The sequence below is a fragment of the Panthera onca genome, chromosome C1 (assembly GCF_046562875.1).
Source record: "Panthera onca isolate mPanOnc1 chromosome C1, mPanOnc1 haplotype 2, whole genome shotgun sequence".
Lineage (NCBI taxonomy): Eukaryota > Metazoa > Chordata > Mammalia > Carnivora > Felidae > Panthera > Panthera onca.
This window is the reverse complement of record NC_138346.1, coordinates 11,804,663-11,821,189: the sequence shown is the minus strand read 5'-3', so window position 1 is coordinate 11,821,189 and position 16,527 is coordinate 11,804,663. Positions and strand designations below refer to the sequence as shown.

Sequence of the window (16,527 nt, the reverse complement as noted above, 5' to 3'; positions counted from 1 at the left end):
AAAAGAAAAGAAAAGAAAAGAATATCTGTGTATCATGTTGTCATGGCGTTCGTATAGGACGACAGTGTGCTTTATCAATGTAGTCACACAAAAGATAATTTGATCCAAGGCAGACAATTAGAGCCTATTAAACCTGACCAAATGGAGTTTTCAGGTTAAAAAATTTCCACTCTTAATTTTTGGTATTTTATGCATGAAGAACATTTCTAATGGGGACATAAAACCTAGTCACTCTTGAGTCTTCTGCAGCATAACACAGAGCATCCAGCAGGGGAGGGGAACATAGACAAGCAAAATTCCACCTCCTCGGTGAAGGCCCACTTTGGCCTTGACCATCCAATCTCAGAAGGCTCTGTAACAACCCCTTTCTCAAAATAAAAAATAAAAAAATACCAAAACCTACTGAAACTCCCAGGAATGATAAAAACAGCTTTTGGACAATGGAACTTTCCCACCAAGTGGCCTGGTTAAGACAGTCTCCATTTAAGGTAATTCCCTAAGAAACAAGGCCTCTAAACTGGATTTATTCGATGCCTGAAACTAGTTTATCTCTGGTTCAGGCAGTTCTTGCTTTGCTATTTATTTATTTGTGCGTGCCAGGCACATTTTGCTAATAAGGTGTTTTTCATGCACAGAAATATTGGCTGCCGTTCTCATCCCCCATTGTAACTGTATCGTTATCCTTATCAGACCTCAGCAGCTGTCTGGCTAATGTGGGGCTTTTACAGCAGCTCTTCACAGGCGTCAGTGTGAACACGAAACATTTTCTAACCTTGTCAAAATGTAGATTCTGAGTCAACCCGTGTGAGAGGTGGGGGAGACCTGAGAGCCTGCTTTGCTAACAAGCTTCCAGGTGATGCTAATGCCACGGGCCCCCCTGACCCCCCCACATGGAGTAGCAGGGGTTTGTCTGAATTTTTGTTTGTCCTTTCCGATAAATATTTTAGCTCCAATTAAACAAACAAGCAATTTACTGTGTTGACACTGAAATAATCACAAGAGCAAAACAGGCTGGTGGTATGAATAAAACGGCGACTTTCAATTTATGGGTTTCTTAGTGCCACATGATTTCCAGTGTTTGCCTTTTGGGCTTGTTTTTGTTTTTTGTTTTTTTTTATGTTGGATCTAGGGCTCACCAGGACTTCCAGGACTCACCGGTCCCAAAGGTGGAAGGGTTAGTAGTCCAACTGGTCCGTCTTCTTCTTTATAAAAAATAAGAACTCTGCACTGTAAAAGTTATACAGATGTCACAAAGGAATACATTCTGTATGCTACACTCTATAGTTGAAGGTCAAGAACAGGTAAAAGTGATCCGGAGTGGCAGAAAACAGTGGTCACTATGTTGGGGGTGGGTACTGATGGACTGGGAAAGGTGTGAGAGAACCGGCTGGAGGGGGTAGAGATTTTCACTGTCTGGATGGGGTGGCGGTAATAACAATATGTACGTGCAGACATCTGTAAACGTTCCTCAAGCTGTTTGCAGAAGCTTAGGGCACTCTACTATATGCAAGTTATGCCTTAAAAATCTATCCAAAAAGGCAAAAAAAGATCTCAATCATCTCTTTTAAAACGTTTTATAAATGTAAGATTTAGAAAAGTTTGTCAAAACTTTTTTGTTTTTCAAATAGATGTTAGCCATTCCTGATTACAGTTGCAGGATGGGGTTATTAGAATGCAAATAATTTTATGTTTTCAGGTTGAACGTTTTAAAAGTGTTTTTCTTGCCACCTTCCCCTTTTCTATGTCTTTAGGGAATGACAGGATTGCCAGGATTCTCAGGTCCTCCTGGACTTCCAGTAAGTAATGGGGAAAATATGTAAAGTTAAAAAATAAAAAGGAAGCTCATTTTAATAAAGAGGTTAAAGCAATAGTGCGTGGAAATGGGTACTGAGACATATGCTACATGATGAAAATGTCACAATAGAATCACATAATATATTAGAGTGTGAATTTGTAGGACATACAAGCCAAACTGTATTTCCTGAAATCCAAGCAGAATAGAATGGTACAAAGTGGAACAAGACAGGATGGGGCTTGACAGTATGAGATGGTATAGCGTGGAGTGAGTTGGGATGGTATGGGATGGGATAGAATGGAATGGGATAGGATGCAGTGGAATAGGATGGGATGGGATAGAATGGAATGAGATGGGATGAGATGGGATGGGATGGGACGGGATGGGATGGAATGAGATAGAATGGGATGGGATGGGATGGAATGAGATGAGATAGAATGGAATGGGATGGGATGGGATGGGATGGGATGGGATGGGATGGGATGGGATGAGATAGAATGGACTAGAATAGATGAGATAGGATAGGATAGGATAGATGGAATAAAATCGAATGGAGTGTAGTGTGGAATAGAGTGGAATACAACAGGATAGGATAGGATAGGATAGATCAGAATAGAATAGAATAGAATAGATCAGAATAGAGTAGAATAAAATAGATGGAATAAGATAGATTATCTCTGTTGAATAGTGTAGAATAGTAAAATAATAGTTACTTCATGCACATATCCCTCTTCTTTTTCCTTTCTTTTCTTCCAGCTTAAAACAGCACGTTAAGGGACTTCATTTTGTATAGAAAGGTCTCTTGTTATATCTAAAATATCTGTATCTCACTTGCTAATTTTTGGTTTTGTTAGCCCATTTCATTTGCTATGATTTTTATTTAAGTGATCTAAAATAACTGTATATACTACTTAACTATTAATAGCCATTTGTATTTAAATAACTCTCTAAATTAGCCCATCTTTTTTGTCACCTTGGGTTCCTCACTCTTGTCGCTTGTTCCCGGGGTCTGGTGCTTATGTCTCCTTTCTGAGACTTGCTGTGTTTCCAGGGCACCCCGGGCCATCCTGGACCATATGGACCTGCTGGTGTACCAGGGTGCAATGGTTCTAAGGTATGTGCTCCTCACACAGGAGCTGGTCGGGAAACATTCTGCCAAATGAGTCAATCAAGGTGAAGGAAGAATGAGACGGCACAGGCTTTCCTTGAAAGATCCTTTTAGCCAAAACCAATAGTGTGCATACAGAAACTTAATGGTTTTCTTTCCTGCTCTGGTTTGATTTCTGATTGTCTTTTGGGGGCGTTCTCTCATGTTCTCCCACAGAAGGATGGGGGGACCTCACCTGGTTACTTTCGCCTGAGGTTGTGAGTGTATGCAAATCAGAAACCAAAAGCGTGGAATGCAAAATTGGTCTTTGGCAAGGAACGACTGAACTTTGCAGTGTTCACTCATCCTCTTTGTTTCCTGACCGCACTCTCCTTTTCCCAGAATGGTGGCCATGAAAGAACTAATTAGTAAAGTTTCAAGGAAACAGCAATTAAAAAGTTCTTGGCACAATTAGACTTTTGCCATTTATGCACAATTTGAGAAACAGTAGATTCTAATCCTGTTTTCAGTTAAGATAATGGTTTTCTGGCCTTCAGCCTCATGACCCAGCAGCCATAAGGAATTTGGGTTACTTTGTCTAGATTTACCACTGCAGGGTTGGAAGACAGAAACAGGGAAAAGATCTCAATAGGCTGTTCTAGAACAACTAAGAAAGAATGACAAGCTTTGTATGTCTTCCAGGGTGAGCAAGGGTTTCCAGGCCTTCCGGGGATACCAGGCTACCCGGGGATCCCGGTAGGTGTCCATTTCTAACTCTGTATAAAGTGTAAACACAAGCCATTTACTCCAGAATGGTCGTATGCTGAAATCCGTCAAGACTGTGGGAAAGTCTAGAGCAGCTGAGAGGAGACATTCAACTAATGGGTGGCGAATGAATGAATAAATGCGTTGAGTTCAGGTTTGCACTTTGAGGCTTCATTTTGCATTTGAGACATCTAAGCGGAGATGACTGATAGGCAGCTAGATCTGCTCAGAGAGGCCCTGGATGGTGGTGACTCAAGGAGCAAGAATAAGGAGAAAAGAGCCTTGGACATGACTTAGAAAGCTCTAGCAAGGGATGTCCGGGTCAAGGAGAATAAGCCCGTAAAGAGGAGGGGCCCCTGGTGGTAGAAAGAAAACCAGAAAGAGTAGATGATGGGAGCCTAGGAAAGATGTATTTCCGTAGAGGGGAGTGGCAGACAGCTGCCCAATGCTGCCGAGAAGTCCATGAAGATCTGACAACTTGTCATTGACTTTAACAACATCACCATCATTGCAGGACTTAGCAAAGGATACTTTGAGCATGGATGGGGCATGAGGCAGGTGTGGGACTGAGGAGTGAATGGGATCTGAACAGAATGGGAAGGTGACATGAAGAAGAGATACGGGCAGTACTGGCAGGGGGAGATTAAGGGGAGGTTTTGTTTCTTTAAATGAAAGAAAGTTGAACATATTTAAAAGCCAGCAAGAAGTATACAGCGAGAGAGGGGGCTGAATAGCAGTGAGGACAAAGCAGTGATTCTGTGTATTTGGTTTCCTTTTCTTAGGGTGCTGTTGGCTTGAAAGGAGAAAAGGTAAGTCGTGTGTGGCATATTAGTATTGAAAATCTCCGAGGCGCCTGCATGGCTCAGTGAGTTAAATGTCCAACTTGACTTCCGTTCAGGTCTTGATCTCAAGACAGTTTGTGAGCTGGAGCCCCGCATGAGCTCTGCACTGACAGCGTGGAGGCTGCTTGAGATTCTCCCTCTTTCTCTGCCCCTCCCCTGCTCGTGCTTTCTCTGTCTCTCAAAATAAGCAGATAAAAAAAAGAAGAAGAAGAAAGAAAGGAAATCTGTAATGGTACATCTGAAAGGGGTTCCATTAAATGATGAGATATAAGTGATTCCAAATCAGGTTTCATAATTAATTCAGAAACCAGTTAATAATTGGACCATGATATTTGTTCCTATCGGACTTCTTTTAGCTCTTTCTGTAAATACCTCTTAAGAAATACAAGTTTTGGAAAATCCTTGAAGGAAATAGAGTCTAGGAGGAAAGAACTGACATCAGGCTCAGGGTCCCGACTTCCAGATCAGGAGCTGCCACTAATTCTGGAATCTTGAGAAATGCTCTGTCATTCTTATGTCTTTCTTGCTTGCCCAGTAAATTGTCTATCTTAGGATATATGAAAATCTTAGATCTCTTCCAAACTGAGTAATCTTAAATCTTTTCTCTACGTGTATGCCCTGAAAAGCACTTTTATCCTTGAAGCAGTAGAAGTTTGAATAAGCAATTTAAAGGAGCTTTGCAAATATAACATTGGTTACAGTTGATGAAGTTCTTTATTTTCAAGGGAGCTCCTGCTGCAGAAGGTATAGAACTTGATGGAAAAGGTGACCCCGGGTTGCCAGGAGCCCCAGGATTACAGGTATAGCACTTCAGGGATGGTCTTCTCATTCTCATTTCTCTGGTTCTGGCTCTCTTTCTCTGTCTCTGTCTGTCCATCTCTCCCTCTTTCTCCCTTCTCTGTGTCTCTGCATCTCTGTCTTTGTCTCTGCCCCTCCTCTCTCTCTCTTCCCCTAGATCTTTTCCTCCCCCTCTTGGGAACATTTTTATTGTTTGTTTTCCATTTTCTTTTTTGTTTTGTTTTCTTTTTTCATGGAGATACTATTGACATATGACATATTCGGTGTAGAGGGTAGTGATCAGAGATTTGTACATATTGTGAAATGATCCCCCCAATAAGCCTAGTTAACATCCATCACCACCGTGACAAATATTTTTTTTCTTATGATGAGAACTTTACTCTCTTAGCAGCTTTCAAATCTGGAATATGATGTTATTGACTATAGTCACTATGCTGTACCTTACATCCCCAAGACTCATTTATTTATAACTGGACATGTGTACATTTCACCTATGCTCCACCCCCACCTCTGACAACTGCAAGAACATTTGCAGTAGACATTCACATGTCTTCTGTTTACAGATCGACTTCATTTCACTCTAGAATATTCACTTTATGAGAAACTCCATGAAACTAACATAAAGGGATGATTTTGTTCATAAGTCTTTTAATCTCTTCTTAAATCTCAATTACCCAGGCTTTTCTACACCTAAGAAGGAATGTTCAAGGAATAGTTATGTTCCACTTACTCTGTATTTGTTGAAATCAAGCATAGGTTTGTATCATACACTGAATATCATTTAAAACTATAATGTTAAGTAATAGCCCTATTACAAAATTTGCAGGAGTAAGTGGGTTTTATTTAAATGTGCCTTTTTCCTGTAGAGTGGTTTACTTTCTGATCCATATGTATGTAGATCTGAGTGTGATCCCAGATAGATACAAAGAGACACAGCCATTTGGGGGACTGTGTATGCTTTACTTTGTGATCCAAAAGGATTTTTTGGTAGACCTCAGGCACAGGTACTAACTTCCAGGTTAAAACCAGAAATATTTTAACTTAGTTCAGAAGTATATGTGGAAATTTCTGGAAATTTGTCTAAGTAAGTCAAAGAGTTTGAGTTCAGGTTGTTGAGCTCCTGGATGGTGACCCCTGCCAACCAATGGTAAGCCACAAAATGGCAGAATGACATGCTTAGGAGGCTTTACCGACCTTTGAGGAAAGATACAGAACATGATGCCTCTTGATTTTTCTTGTTTAAGAAACATTTAAGGGGCCTGATGCTGAAGGAAAGGGATCCAGTAAGAAGAGATCGCAGCCATCTGGGACGTTGACGCATCCTTTAATTGTGCTTTGAGTGTCGGCTAGGTACTACAGGGTGCTACTGATGAAGATCTAACAGTGGGACATTCATGTATACAAGAAACATGAATTACATGCCAGTTATATGCCAGGAGCTATTCTAGGCTGTAGAGATACCACAGTGCACAAATCAGCACCCCCCCCCCCCAAAAAAAAATTCTTGCCATCATGGAGCTTACATTCTAGTAGGGGAAAATAGAAAAAATGTAAATTAATAAGTGTTGGTTAGATAGTAAAAAATGCCAAGGAGGAAAAGACTGCAGGGCCAGGGGATAAAGGAGTGTCCAGGTTGGAAGGAGGGTTGTGGCTTTACATTGGGCGGGCTGGGAAAGGATGACATTTGAGTGAAAATAAAAGGGAAAGGAAGTCGGTCCTCTAGATGTCTGGGGGAAGAGGATTCTAGACAGAAGGAGAGCAGGGGGAAAGCCCTATGGGAGGAGTATGCTTGGCTGAGAGACAGGCAGACAGAGAGACAGACACACAGACAAAAGCAAAATTTTAAAAATTTAAAAACCCTTCTAAAGTAAAGCAACGGCTCTGGTCATGCTCCTGGAAATGTTACCATCCAGGTATCCCTGGCAACCTGTTCTACATGGCAACGTGCTTTTAGGCACCTTTTTTTTTCCTTCCCCCCCCCCCTTTTTTTTTGTAATTAACTGCAGCCATGAATGAGAGCCATCATGCTCCTCAACTTTCATTAAAATATGTTAATAGATTTAATTAAGAACTAAGAACTAAGAACAAATGGACATTGTTCTTAGGTAAGAAGTAAGCTTAAACTTACCCTCCTCTTCTTTTAATTTACAGGGCTTACCAGGCCTTCCAGGTTTTCCTGGACCCATTGGTCCACCTGGCCCTCCAGGGCTCTTTGTGAGTATGAAGCCATCACAGCTATAGACACTGTAAACTAATAAATTCATTATAGCTAAAAGCTTTACACAGAGTTTTTGGCTTGGTACACATTTCCTGCTGTAATTTTCACTTCTGGATTTTTCTAGGGCTTTCCAGGAACCATGGGACCTCCGGGACCTAAGGTAGATTATAGTTCGTGTGTCACAACAGCCAGAACGCCCTAAGCAAGCTAAAAGCCAAACCTGGCCTCATTAGATGTGTGGTCACTGCCCAGACCCTCTCTGGAAGCCACAGGATTATTCCCTGGAATAATCCATGGAAAGGAATGGGGCAGACAGCTCTGCACCCCTCACTCGCTTCTCCTTGCACTTAGTAACTTGATCCCTGATAATTCAGTTATAAGGAGCTCTGTATCAGGAAAGGGCAAGTCCATAGGTTTCCCATTTCTGATAATCCTACTGATCTCCCAATACTTTATCCTATAAACTTTTGCAGCGGACTGTTCCCCAAACCAACCTGATCTTAAGCCAGTACATGAAGGGCCCTGCATGCCTTTCTCTTCTCTCATGTCACTAAATTACTACTGAAGACTGAATTGTATTCTTAGCCTCTCTAGGAATTTCAGAATCCTGAAGTTCACCTACCTTTGCTTCTTCTTTTTAAGATGAGAAAACTAGGGCATCAGAAAGTTAGGTAACCAGCTAGTGGCTGAGCCAGATAAATGTCCTCTGAGCTGGTTTCCTTTCCCCATGCCACATCATGCCTTCATTTGCCATATTAAGTATATCCCGTAAGCTTTCTGCATTTCGCGATCTCTACTTTTGAAAGAAACATAGTGTGCCTCTCTCCTCCAAGAAATAGCTAAAATAATTTTGACAATACTGACATTATAATTAAAATGTAAATGGTCAGTTACAAACATTGGCACTTCAGTGGGTTTAGACCATTCATAGTCATTTTCTTTTTAAAAATAATTTTGTTTTGTCTTTTCTTACAGGGTCACATGGGCGATAATGTGATAGGACAAAAAGGAGAGCGGGTAATTCAAATACTGGGGTTTATTTGTGGGCAAGACATTTTAAGTCTCAGAGCAACCAACCTATACGTCTCAGTCACTGAGTGACACCGAAATAAACGTGTGTTTGCTCTATCATTGGCTCTATCTTCTCACCGAAGAACCAACAGGGAAGGAGCATCTGTCTTTCAAAAAAGCAAAGGTGATGTTGTTCAGCTTTGCATTCCTGAGTGTATTTGTGTTTAGGGTGTGAAAGGATTGACAGGACCCCCTGGACCACCAGGAACGGTTATTGTGACGCTAACCGGCCCAGATAACAGAACGGTAACTCTTCCACTTTATTACTAGGGTTGTGTCTTCTCTCTTCTGGGGGGGGGAGGTCCTTGCGATCTTTTACCTCTTTTATAAGTTCCGTCTAAGCCCAGTTCAGCCCTGCCTGAACCTCTGGATTTTATTTTATCCCCATCTTTTACTGGAGAACCAGAAAACAATGAGACAGGGATGTGAGGCAAGATCAGAGGAAGCAGCTTCCAAGGTTCTAGAAGGTGGAGCCTGGATCTAATTTTGCTCACCTCTTATCCCCATCCCTTCTCACTGTTCCCAACTCAGATGGGGATTCAGTGAGTATGTTTGAATAAATGATAACAAAATGGTTATATGGCTCTGATCCAACTGGATAGTAATGACCTAAAGATATGGGTGGAGTGGTATTGTAACCAACTGAGACATTTTTATCTGCCATTATAACCCCAGGGGCCATTTGGCCCTAATTTCTCTCCCAGGACACTGTGACCCTGTTTTTTGACATTAACATTTGCATTTTGTTCCTACCATGGGGTAGCTGGAAAGACCAGGATATAGAACTGAATTGAATGCTCAGAAAAAGTGAATCACAATATAATACCCCAAACCTAGACACTAGGTTGATCCTGGAATGCCTGGGATGGGGGGAGGGAAGTGAGGGGTTAACTAACAATTTTCTTGTGGAAGAAATAAACACAAATCATCCTTCTTTTTAAGACTTGTGATTATTTTCAATAATAGCTTGATTGAAATATAATTCACATATCATAATTCACACATCCGTTTTAAAGAATAAAATTCATGGGTTTTAGTTATAATTAATTTTAACAAATTATTGAAATATAATTTACATACCATAAAATTTGCTCTCTAATGTACAATTCAGTGGCTTTCAGTGCATTCATGTGGTTTACAAGTATTACCACCTGCAATTTTAGAACACTTTCATCACCTCAAAAATAAACTAAAAATAAAATAATTTTTAGTGATAGAAATTATCAAAACAAAACTGAAAAGAGTTAAAGCAAAACACGGCAAAATTTGGTATAATCAAAATAATAACTCTCATTGAAGATTGGAGAAAAATTTACCTGAGGAAAATAACCACTTTTAAGAGGTAATTGACAAAAATAAAATTAATAAAGTCTAAAATGGTATTGGCTAGAAATTGACAGGAAATGTGCTCGCTTCGGCAGCACATATACTAGAAATTGACAGGAAAAAAAGTCTTATTTTGACAAAATCTAGATCTGGAAGATTTGATCAAGGGGGAAAAAATCAAGTTTGAAAAAAAACAAAAAAACTGATGCCCCAAGAGATGATTCGCAAGAGGGAAAATACAATCAATAAAATGCAATTAGGGGGCAAACAAACCTGATTAATGGAAATCAAATTCTCATCATAACATATACTCAGAAAATGATCCCAATGAAAATAATTTCTGTATATTAAAATGAAAATAAGATACATTAAAAATGATTTGAATGTGCTTATTGAAAACTGATGCAGGAATTAAATTGGTTGAACACAGTTTGATCCAAAAGATAACTTTCTTTAAAAAAAAGAAAAAAAAAGTCTGTGTTTAGTTTCAATGGGTTCACAAGTATAACATTTGAAATGTGAAAAACAATAATGTGTCGTGTTAACAAGAGGTACATAAGTTCTTTGTAAATCCAGTACATTGAACAGACAGAGAAATCTGTAAAAGCAGTAAAATCTTATTTGATCTGGGTGTAATGACCTGAAATTGTTTTTGTGGCAGGACCTCAAGGGAGAGAAAGGGGACAAGGGAGCCATGGGCAAATCCGGACCTCCTGGACCCTCAGTAGGTCATTTACACTCATGCTGTTCCCTTGAAACGTAAAGTAGAGCCTTAGAGCCTATTTTGATATATGATCTACTTTTAAATCTTAATATTCGCTAGAACATGATAGTATTTTACTGCAGAGGTCATGAGTATACTAGAATTATTTTACACCTACTTCTAGGTGAAATCCCTACGCTGTGGTATATGTGCCCAATGTCACCCATCTTACGATTCATCTTCAACATCTGGGGTTTTTTTTATTATTATTATTATTATATAATTTATTGTCAAGTTAGCTAACATACAGTGTGCTCTTTGCTTCAGGGGTAGATTCCCATGATACATCACTTACATACGACACCCAATGCTCATCCCAACTAGTGCCCTCCTCAATGCCCACCACCCATTTTCCCCACCCCTTCTCCTCCCACCCACATCAACCCTCAGTAGAGTCTCTGTATTTAAGAGTCTCTTATGGTTTGCCTCTCTTTCTGTTTGTAACTATTTTTTCCCTTCCCTTCCCCGCCGTGGTCTTCTGTTAAGTTTCTCAAATTCCACATATGAGTGAAAACATGATATCTGTCTTTGACTGACTTATTTTACTTAGCATAATACCCTCCAGTTCCAGCCATGTTGTTGCAAATGGCAAGATTTCATTCTTTTTTCATTGCCAAGTAGTATTCCATTGTGCCTATATATGTCACAGCTTCTTTATCCATTCATCAGTTGATGGGCATTTGGGCTCTTTGCATATAGCATCTTGTATTTTAGCATTTATTTTTAAACAAATACTTATAAATAAGATTTCCCTCTTAGATGAACCTTGATTTTAACATTTTAAAATATAACAGAATAATCAGAAGGAAAAAGTTAATGGCAATCAAGATAAGTAAAAAAAATCAATAATATGTACAATTTGATATAACTCTCATTAATACAGGGACCGCCTGGGGAATCTTATGGAGCTGAAAAAGGTGCTCCTGGAGAACCTGGCCCGCAGGTAAATTTGGAAATTCAGTGTCATGTGCAGCCTGTATTAGTAAATACTCAGGACTATTTAGGAAATAAGTGTACGATACCCATCTCAAACTAGCTTAGACTTTTGTAAGTTTTTTAAAGATTTAGGAAATATGGGGTGCCTGGGTGGTTTAGTCGGTTAAGCGTCTGACTCTGGCTCAGGTCATGATTTTGTCGTTCGTGAGTTTGAGCCCTAGGTCCAGCTCTATGCTGACAGCTTGGAGCCTGGAGCCTGCTTCCTATCTGTGTCTTCCTCTCTCTCCGCCTCTCTCCTGCTCGTCGTGCTCTGTCCCTTTCTCTCAAAAATAAGTAAATATTTTAAAAAATTTAGAAAAAGATTTAAGAAATGAGACTTATATGTTCAAGTAGCTGAGAAGTTTAAGGCTGAAACAGCCTTCAAGGACTTCAGAGCCTGAAACAATATGGCGGGAGGGGGCCCTCCATACATTTCTCCCCCTCTGTGTGCATTGATTGGCCTCATGCTCTCCTTTGACAATGACCTTCTTCCTTGTAGGTGGCAATAGAGAGAAAAGGTGAGAAGTTCAGATTAATGGCATCCAAGGAGACAGTGTGTTTCCCTGTGGCCATTAATAAAACCCCAGAGAATCTCTCTAATTGACCCAACTTGGTTCAATGCCTCACTCTGGAAAGCGAACTGTGGCCAGAAAGAAGTTTCCGGGGTTGGCCAGACCAGCGGGGTCAGGGTTATTGTGACTGAGAGCCCCATGAGAATCACACAGAGTGAGGGAACGGCCGCTCCCCAAAGAAAATGGGACTAGTGTGACATGAGTAGTGGGGACACTGAAGCCGCCAGGGTCCATTCACCCGGCCGGCTCTATTTTTAGAAATATTTAACCACATATATTGTGTTTAAATTCTAAAACTTTTACATTGAGAAAAGTGTATATTTTTCTAAGAAAAAAATAGTATGATTTTTATTCTCTCATGGAGAGTAGACTTCATAATAGGTCATCCAAAAGCCCTGTCTGTTCAGAACACTGCACCATATTTTTATAAGTATGTCCAAATACAGGCATATCTGCAGTTCGGGGAATTGCCAACATTTCGAATAGTTTGTGAACACCTCCCTCTTTCTAAGCTTTTTTTGTCCACTCCTCTGCTTTTTCAAGTTTTCTTCCAAGCTTGGGTGGATAGTATTAGATCTCACTGAAGCTTAGCTCTTAATTTCCAATCTTCCTTCCACTGACCCCCCCCTGATTTCCCCTTCTGCCCGGCTCTGCCTTTCCCACCAAGAGAAGGTCATACGTGTTCCATGATTAGTAGTTTTTTGTTTTTTTTTCTTCTAACAAATGGGTGGAAAGTCTCAGTCAGGCTCTCTTGCCCGAGGTCGAGAGGAGACGATCGATCGTATCATTCAGGTTTTCCGTATTCATTAAATGATGTGTTTTTGTTTTAGGGAAAACCTGGAAAAGACGGAACCCCTGGTTTCCCTGGCACTGAGGTAAAGACATGATTTGGCCCATCGATGTTACTGAAATGTCAGTTCCATTCGGTGAAGAAGCACTCTGGGGAGTCATCGGTAGCTACTAATCTAGAAAAAGCATGCGGCCTTTGAAACCTGCATTTGAGAATCAGAGTGCAACACCCTCACTGTGAAGAGAGACCATCTGAGCCACCTTAATTTTTCTTTGCAAAAAGGAGTTCCAACTGCTCTTGCTTCCCACAGGAGAAATTGACCCGTGGGCCTCCTGACCCGTTCTCTCTGCCCTTTTCCACAGGGAGCCAAAGGCAACAGGGGCTTCCCTGGGTTACCAGGAGAAGACGGCATTAAGGTAATGCCCTCTCTAACATCCTCTTCTCCAGGCTCTCTTAACTGGTTGGCTTTTGCCCGCCCTTTCCCCACCATGCCCTGGAAATAGGTACAAGGAATTGCGACCAGTGTTCATTAAAACACCTTAGTTATATTTGTTAAGAGGAAGTGAGGGATGTGAAGTTGGCACGGACACCTGAAGGGCAGTTTTGTGGGAAAGATAGAAAACTCGCTCTGTGTGGCAGAAGCTGGCCGACACAGTGACCAGTGAGATTTAGTTTGCTCATGAGGAAGGAGCTGGAGAAGTCCTGCAGGCGAGGGTTTCTGGTCATCGGAGGGCAAGTGTAGGCTGAACCCCGTGAGTCTCCACCTGGGTCATGACACGCTGAAAGGTCACGATGAATGAATTGTGCGCCGTAGTCCGTTTCATGCGTTGCCGACAACATGTTACAGACATTTTCAAATAATTGTTATATGTAAGGATATGTGCAGATTCAAGATTTACCCTATAATAAATAATATCACTTCCTGTCCAATTCTGAGAATGCCCTCTTGAGTAGCTAAGGAAGGGGGTGGGTTACAGGTGAGTTGGGACAGTGGGGACTGCACATAACTCACAGCCTGGTTTTGCCGTGCCTGATATCTGGGCGAGAACGTGGGAGTGTGTAATGCATAGAAACACCCTCGGAAGGTACTGGCACGGAGGGAATCTGGAAATCACTAGAGCCACAGCTGCTTCTCAGGACCTTGTTGACAAGATTCTTGCCCCAGGTGTGGCCCTCCAGGGAAATAACCCAAAGTCAGTTTATTATTTAGCTGTGCATTTTGCTTTTTCAGTATACCAAACATGTAAATATTTTGGATTAATGTACTCACAATTTGTAACTGTCTTTCAACACAGGGGTGGAAAGGGGACATTGGCCCTCCAGGATTCCGTGGTCCAGTAAGTGTAACTAAAGACAATGTCCGGTTGTCATGGGTGATCAAGTCCTTCAAAGCATCAAGGAAATTTTGAAGCGGCGTCTCTCATTAACTGTTAAGAGATGATAGTACTTACTTTTTTAGCAAACCAAGGAAGAAAATAGCTGTTGTCATTATTTGTCCATTTGACAATGGATAAATATTTCTATTTGGTCCTATGTGGTCTCTGGAAGGCACTAGCAATGCCCACCCTCGGCGGTGGGAAGGAAGAAAACCTTTGTTCAATCACACATGGCCCCAGGTGACCTGTGGCCTTGAGCAGAGCAAGAGGGGTGCCGTGGAGGTCAGTTGGGGTACCCAGGGCAGAGGGAGAGAGCTCCACCCACTCCGTCTGGGCATGGGTATATGACATCCTGCACTTCTGGGCAGCACAAGCCCAACCAGGGCCAGCAGAAGCCACTGACCCCAAGCCCAAGCTCTGTCTCAGCAGGCTGTCTCCTCTCTGCAGTGTGGATGTGGATTGCACGGATGTCTGTCAGCTCCTGACTGCAGAGATAGAGCACATTCTCTATTTTGTGACCCTGTCGCTTAAGGAGATGAGTAAAAGAGATCCGGGCTCTGACTTCCAGTATCCCTTCGTCTCCTGCCTTAAAGGACAGTGGTTCTCACGTTCAATGCGCCGAGTGGAGCTGCCATTCAGAAAGGACGGTGGTAGTAGGAGAGTCAGGGGGTGGGGGTGAGGGGGGTCCCATTCCTAACACCGTTCTCAGACCTCTCAGCCTAAGTAATTTAACTAAGTGAATTTAACTAAGTAAAGTAACTGGAGGAAGGTCCTGGAAATTCTCACCTTCACGCAACAAGTAAGTGATTCAGATGCAAATAGCCCCAAAATACTTTTATGGAGTTGCTGGGAAGAATAATTGGGCCTTACGGTGAAAGCACTTAGCCAACCCTTGGCAGGTGCACATATGCCATTATGGATTTTGATGGAGATTATTATATTATCATTACTGTTATTATTGTGAGTTATTTTTTGTGACTGTATACATAGTGTTTAACCACAATACTCTTGTTACCTCTTTTTTAAACAAGCCAGCAAAGTCATGGGCCCCGTGCAGCATACAGGAAAACAAAACAAAAAACAAACCTTTTCTTTTCCCCTCTTCTTTCATTTAAGATAAATGTACCAAGTTCTAAATGAAATCTCCTTGCCAGTTGCGCTGGAGAGGAATTAGCATTCCCAGTTTGCTGTGTGTATGTGTTTTAATTCCAGTTTCTATTATCGTCCTTGGAAATTCTGCTTACGAATTCTGCTTATGAAGTAGATGGTTAAAGACCAACAGTAGGTCCACTGAGCATGTCAGAAACAAGAGTCCTCAATTATTGCAAGTCATTGGTATCCTGAAATTTAAAGAAACAATCAGAGTATTTTTTGATGTGTGGGTCCCAACAGACTCTGAAATAAAGTTAGTTCATGAGGACAAGTGTTTTTAAAAAGTGAAATAGAATAGGGCCACCTGGGTGGCTCAGTCCGTTGAGCGTCCGACTTCAGCTCAGGTCATGATCCTGCGGTTCGATTTGTGGGTTTGAGCCCCGCATCGGGCTCTGTGCTGTCAGCCCAAGAGCCTGGAGCCTACTCCTGATTCTGTGTCTCCCTCTCTGTCTGCTCCTCCTCTCTCTCTCAAAAATAAATAAACATTAAAAAAAATTAAGTGAGATAGAATATACTGAAAAATCAGCATTGATCAAATGTCAAAATGGTAAGTCACTGTTCGTGAAACTTAAATTTCTGCATACGTATTCACACATATCTAGAAATGTATGTATGTATATTTATAACTATGAGTATGTGAGCTGGGTCACATCATAAAATGTATTTCTAGTTGAAAGCCCATGAAGTATATGATACCATGATACCAGAAACATCAACTTTTATCTTTACATGTATCCATTATGTATATATGACTACCATATTTCTGCTAACACATAAACCTATGAATTCAGGAAGATAAGGAAAATATCATTTGGGCCAAAATAAAAGACATTGGAATATGGCATTTGGTGAGCTCTCCATAAATAGCTATCTTTTCTCTTCATTTGTTCCTTTTTCCTTTAAGACAGAATATTATGATGCATACCAGGAAAAGGGGGATGTAGGAATTCCAGGCCCACCAGGCCCCAAAGGAGCTCGTGGCCCACAGGGTGAGGAT

At 41.2% G+C, this 16,527-nt stretch overlaps 1 protein-coding gene across 1 annotated transcript in view; it reads left to right on the top strand.

Annotated features, from left to right (window-relative positions):
• The window catches only part of COL4A3 (collagen type IV alpha 3 chain), a 135,408-nt gene that overhangs the window by 69,161 nt on the left and 49,720 nt on the right, over positions 1-16,527 (top strand). Inside the window, exons 4-19 of the mRNA XM_060623952.3 lie at positions 1,130-1,174; positions 1,752-1,796; positions 2,847-2,909; positions 3,585-3,638; positions 4,430-4,456; positions 5,215-5,289; positions 7,439-7,501; positions 7,630-7,665; positions 8,481-8,522; positions 8,745-8,822; positions 10,564-10,626; positions 11,549-11,608; positions 13,043-13,087; positions 13,365-13,418; positions 14,298-14,339; positions 16,435-16,519. Of these exons, the coding sequence (XP_060479935.3) occupies positions 1,130-1,174; positions 1,752-1,796; positions 2,847-2,909; positions 3,585-3,638; positions 4,430-4,456; positions 5,215-5,289; positions 7,439-7,501; positions 7,630-7,665; positions 8,481-8,522; positions 8,745-8,822; positions 10,564-10,626; positions 11,549-11,608; positions 13,043-13,087; positions 13,365-13,418; positions 14,298-14,339; positions 16,435-16,519 (877 nt within the window). The remainder of the gene's footprint in view (positions 1-1,129; positions 1,175-1,751; positions 1,797-2,846; positions 2,910-3,584; positions 3,639-4,429; positions 4,457-5,214; positions 5,290-7,438; positions 7,502-7,629; positions 7,666-8,480; positions 8,523-8,744; positions 8,823-10,563; positions 10,627-11,548; positions 11,609-13,042; positions 13,088-13,364; positions 13,419-14,297; positions 14,340-16,434; positions 16,520-16,527) is intronic.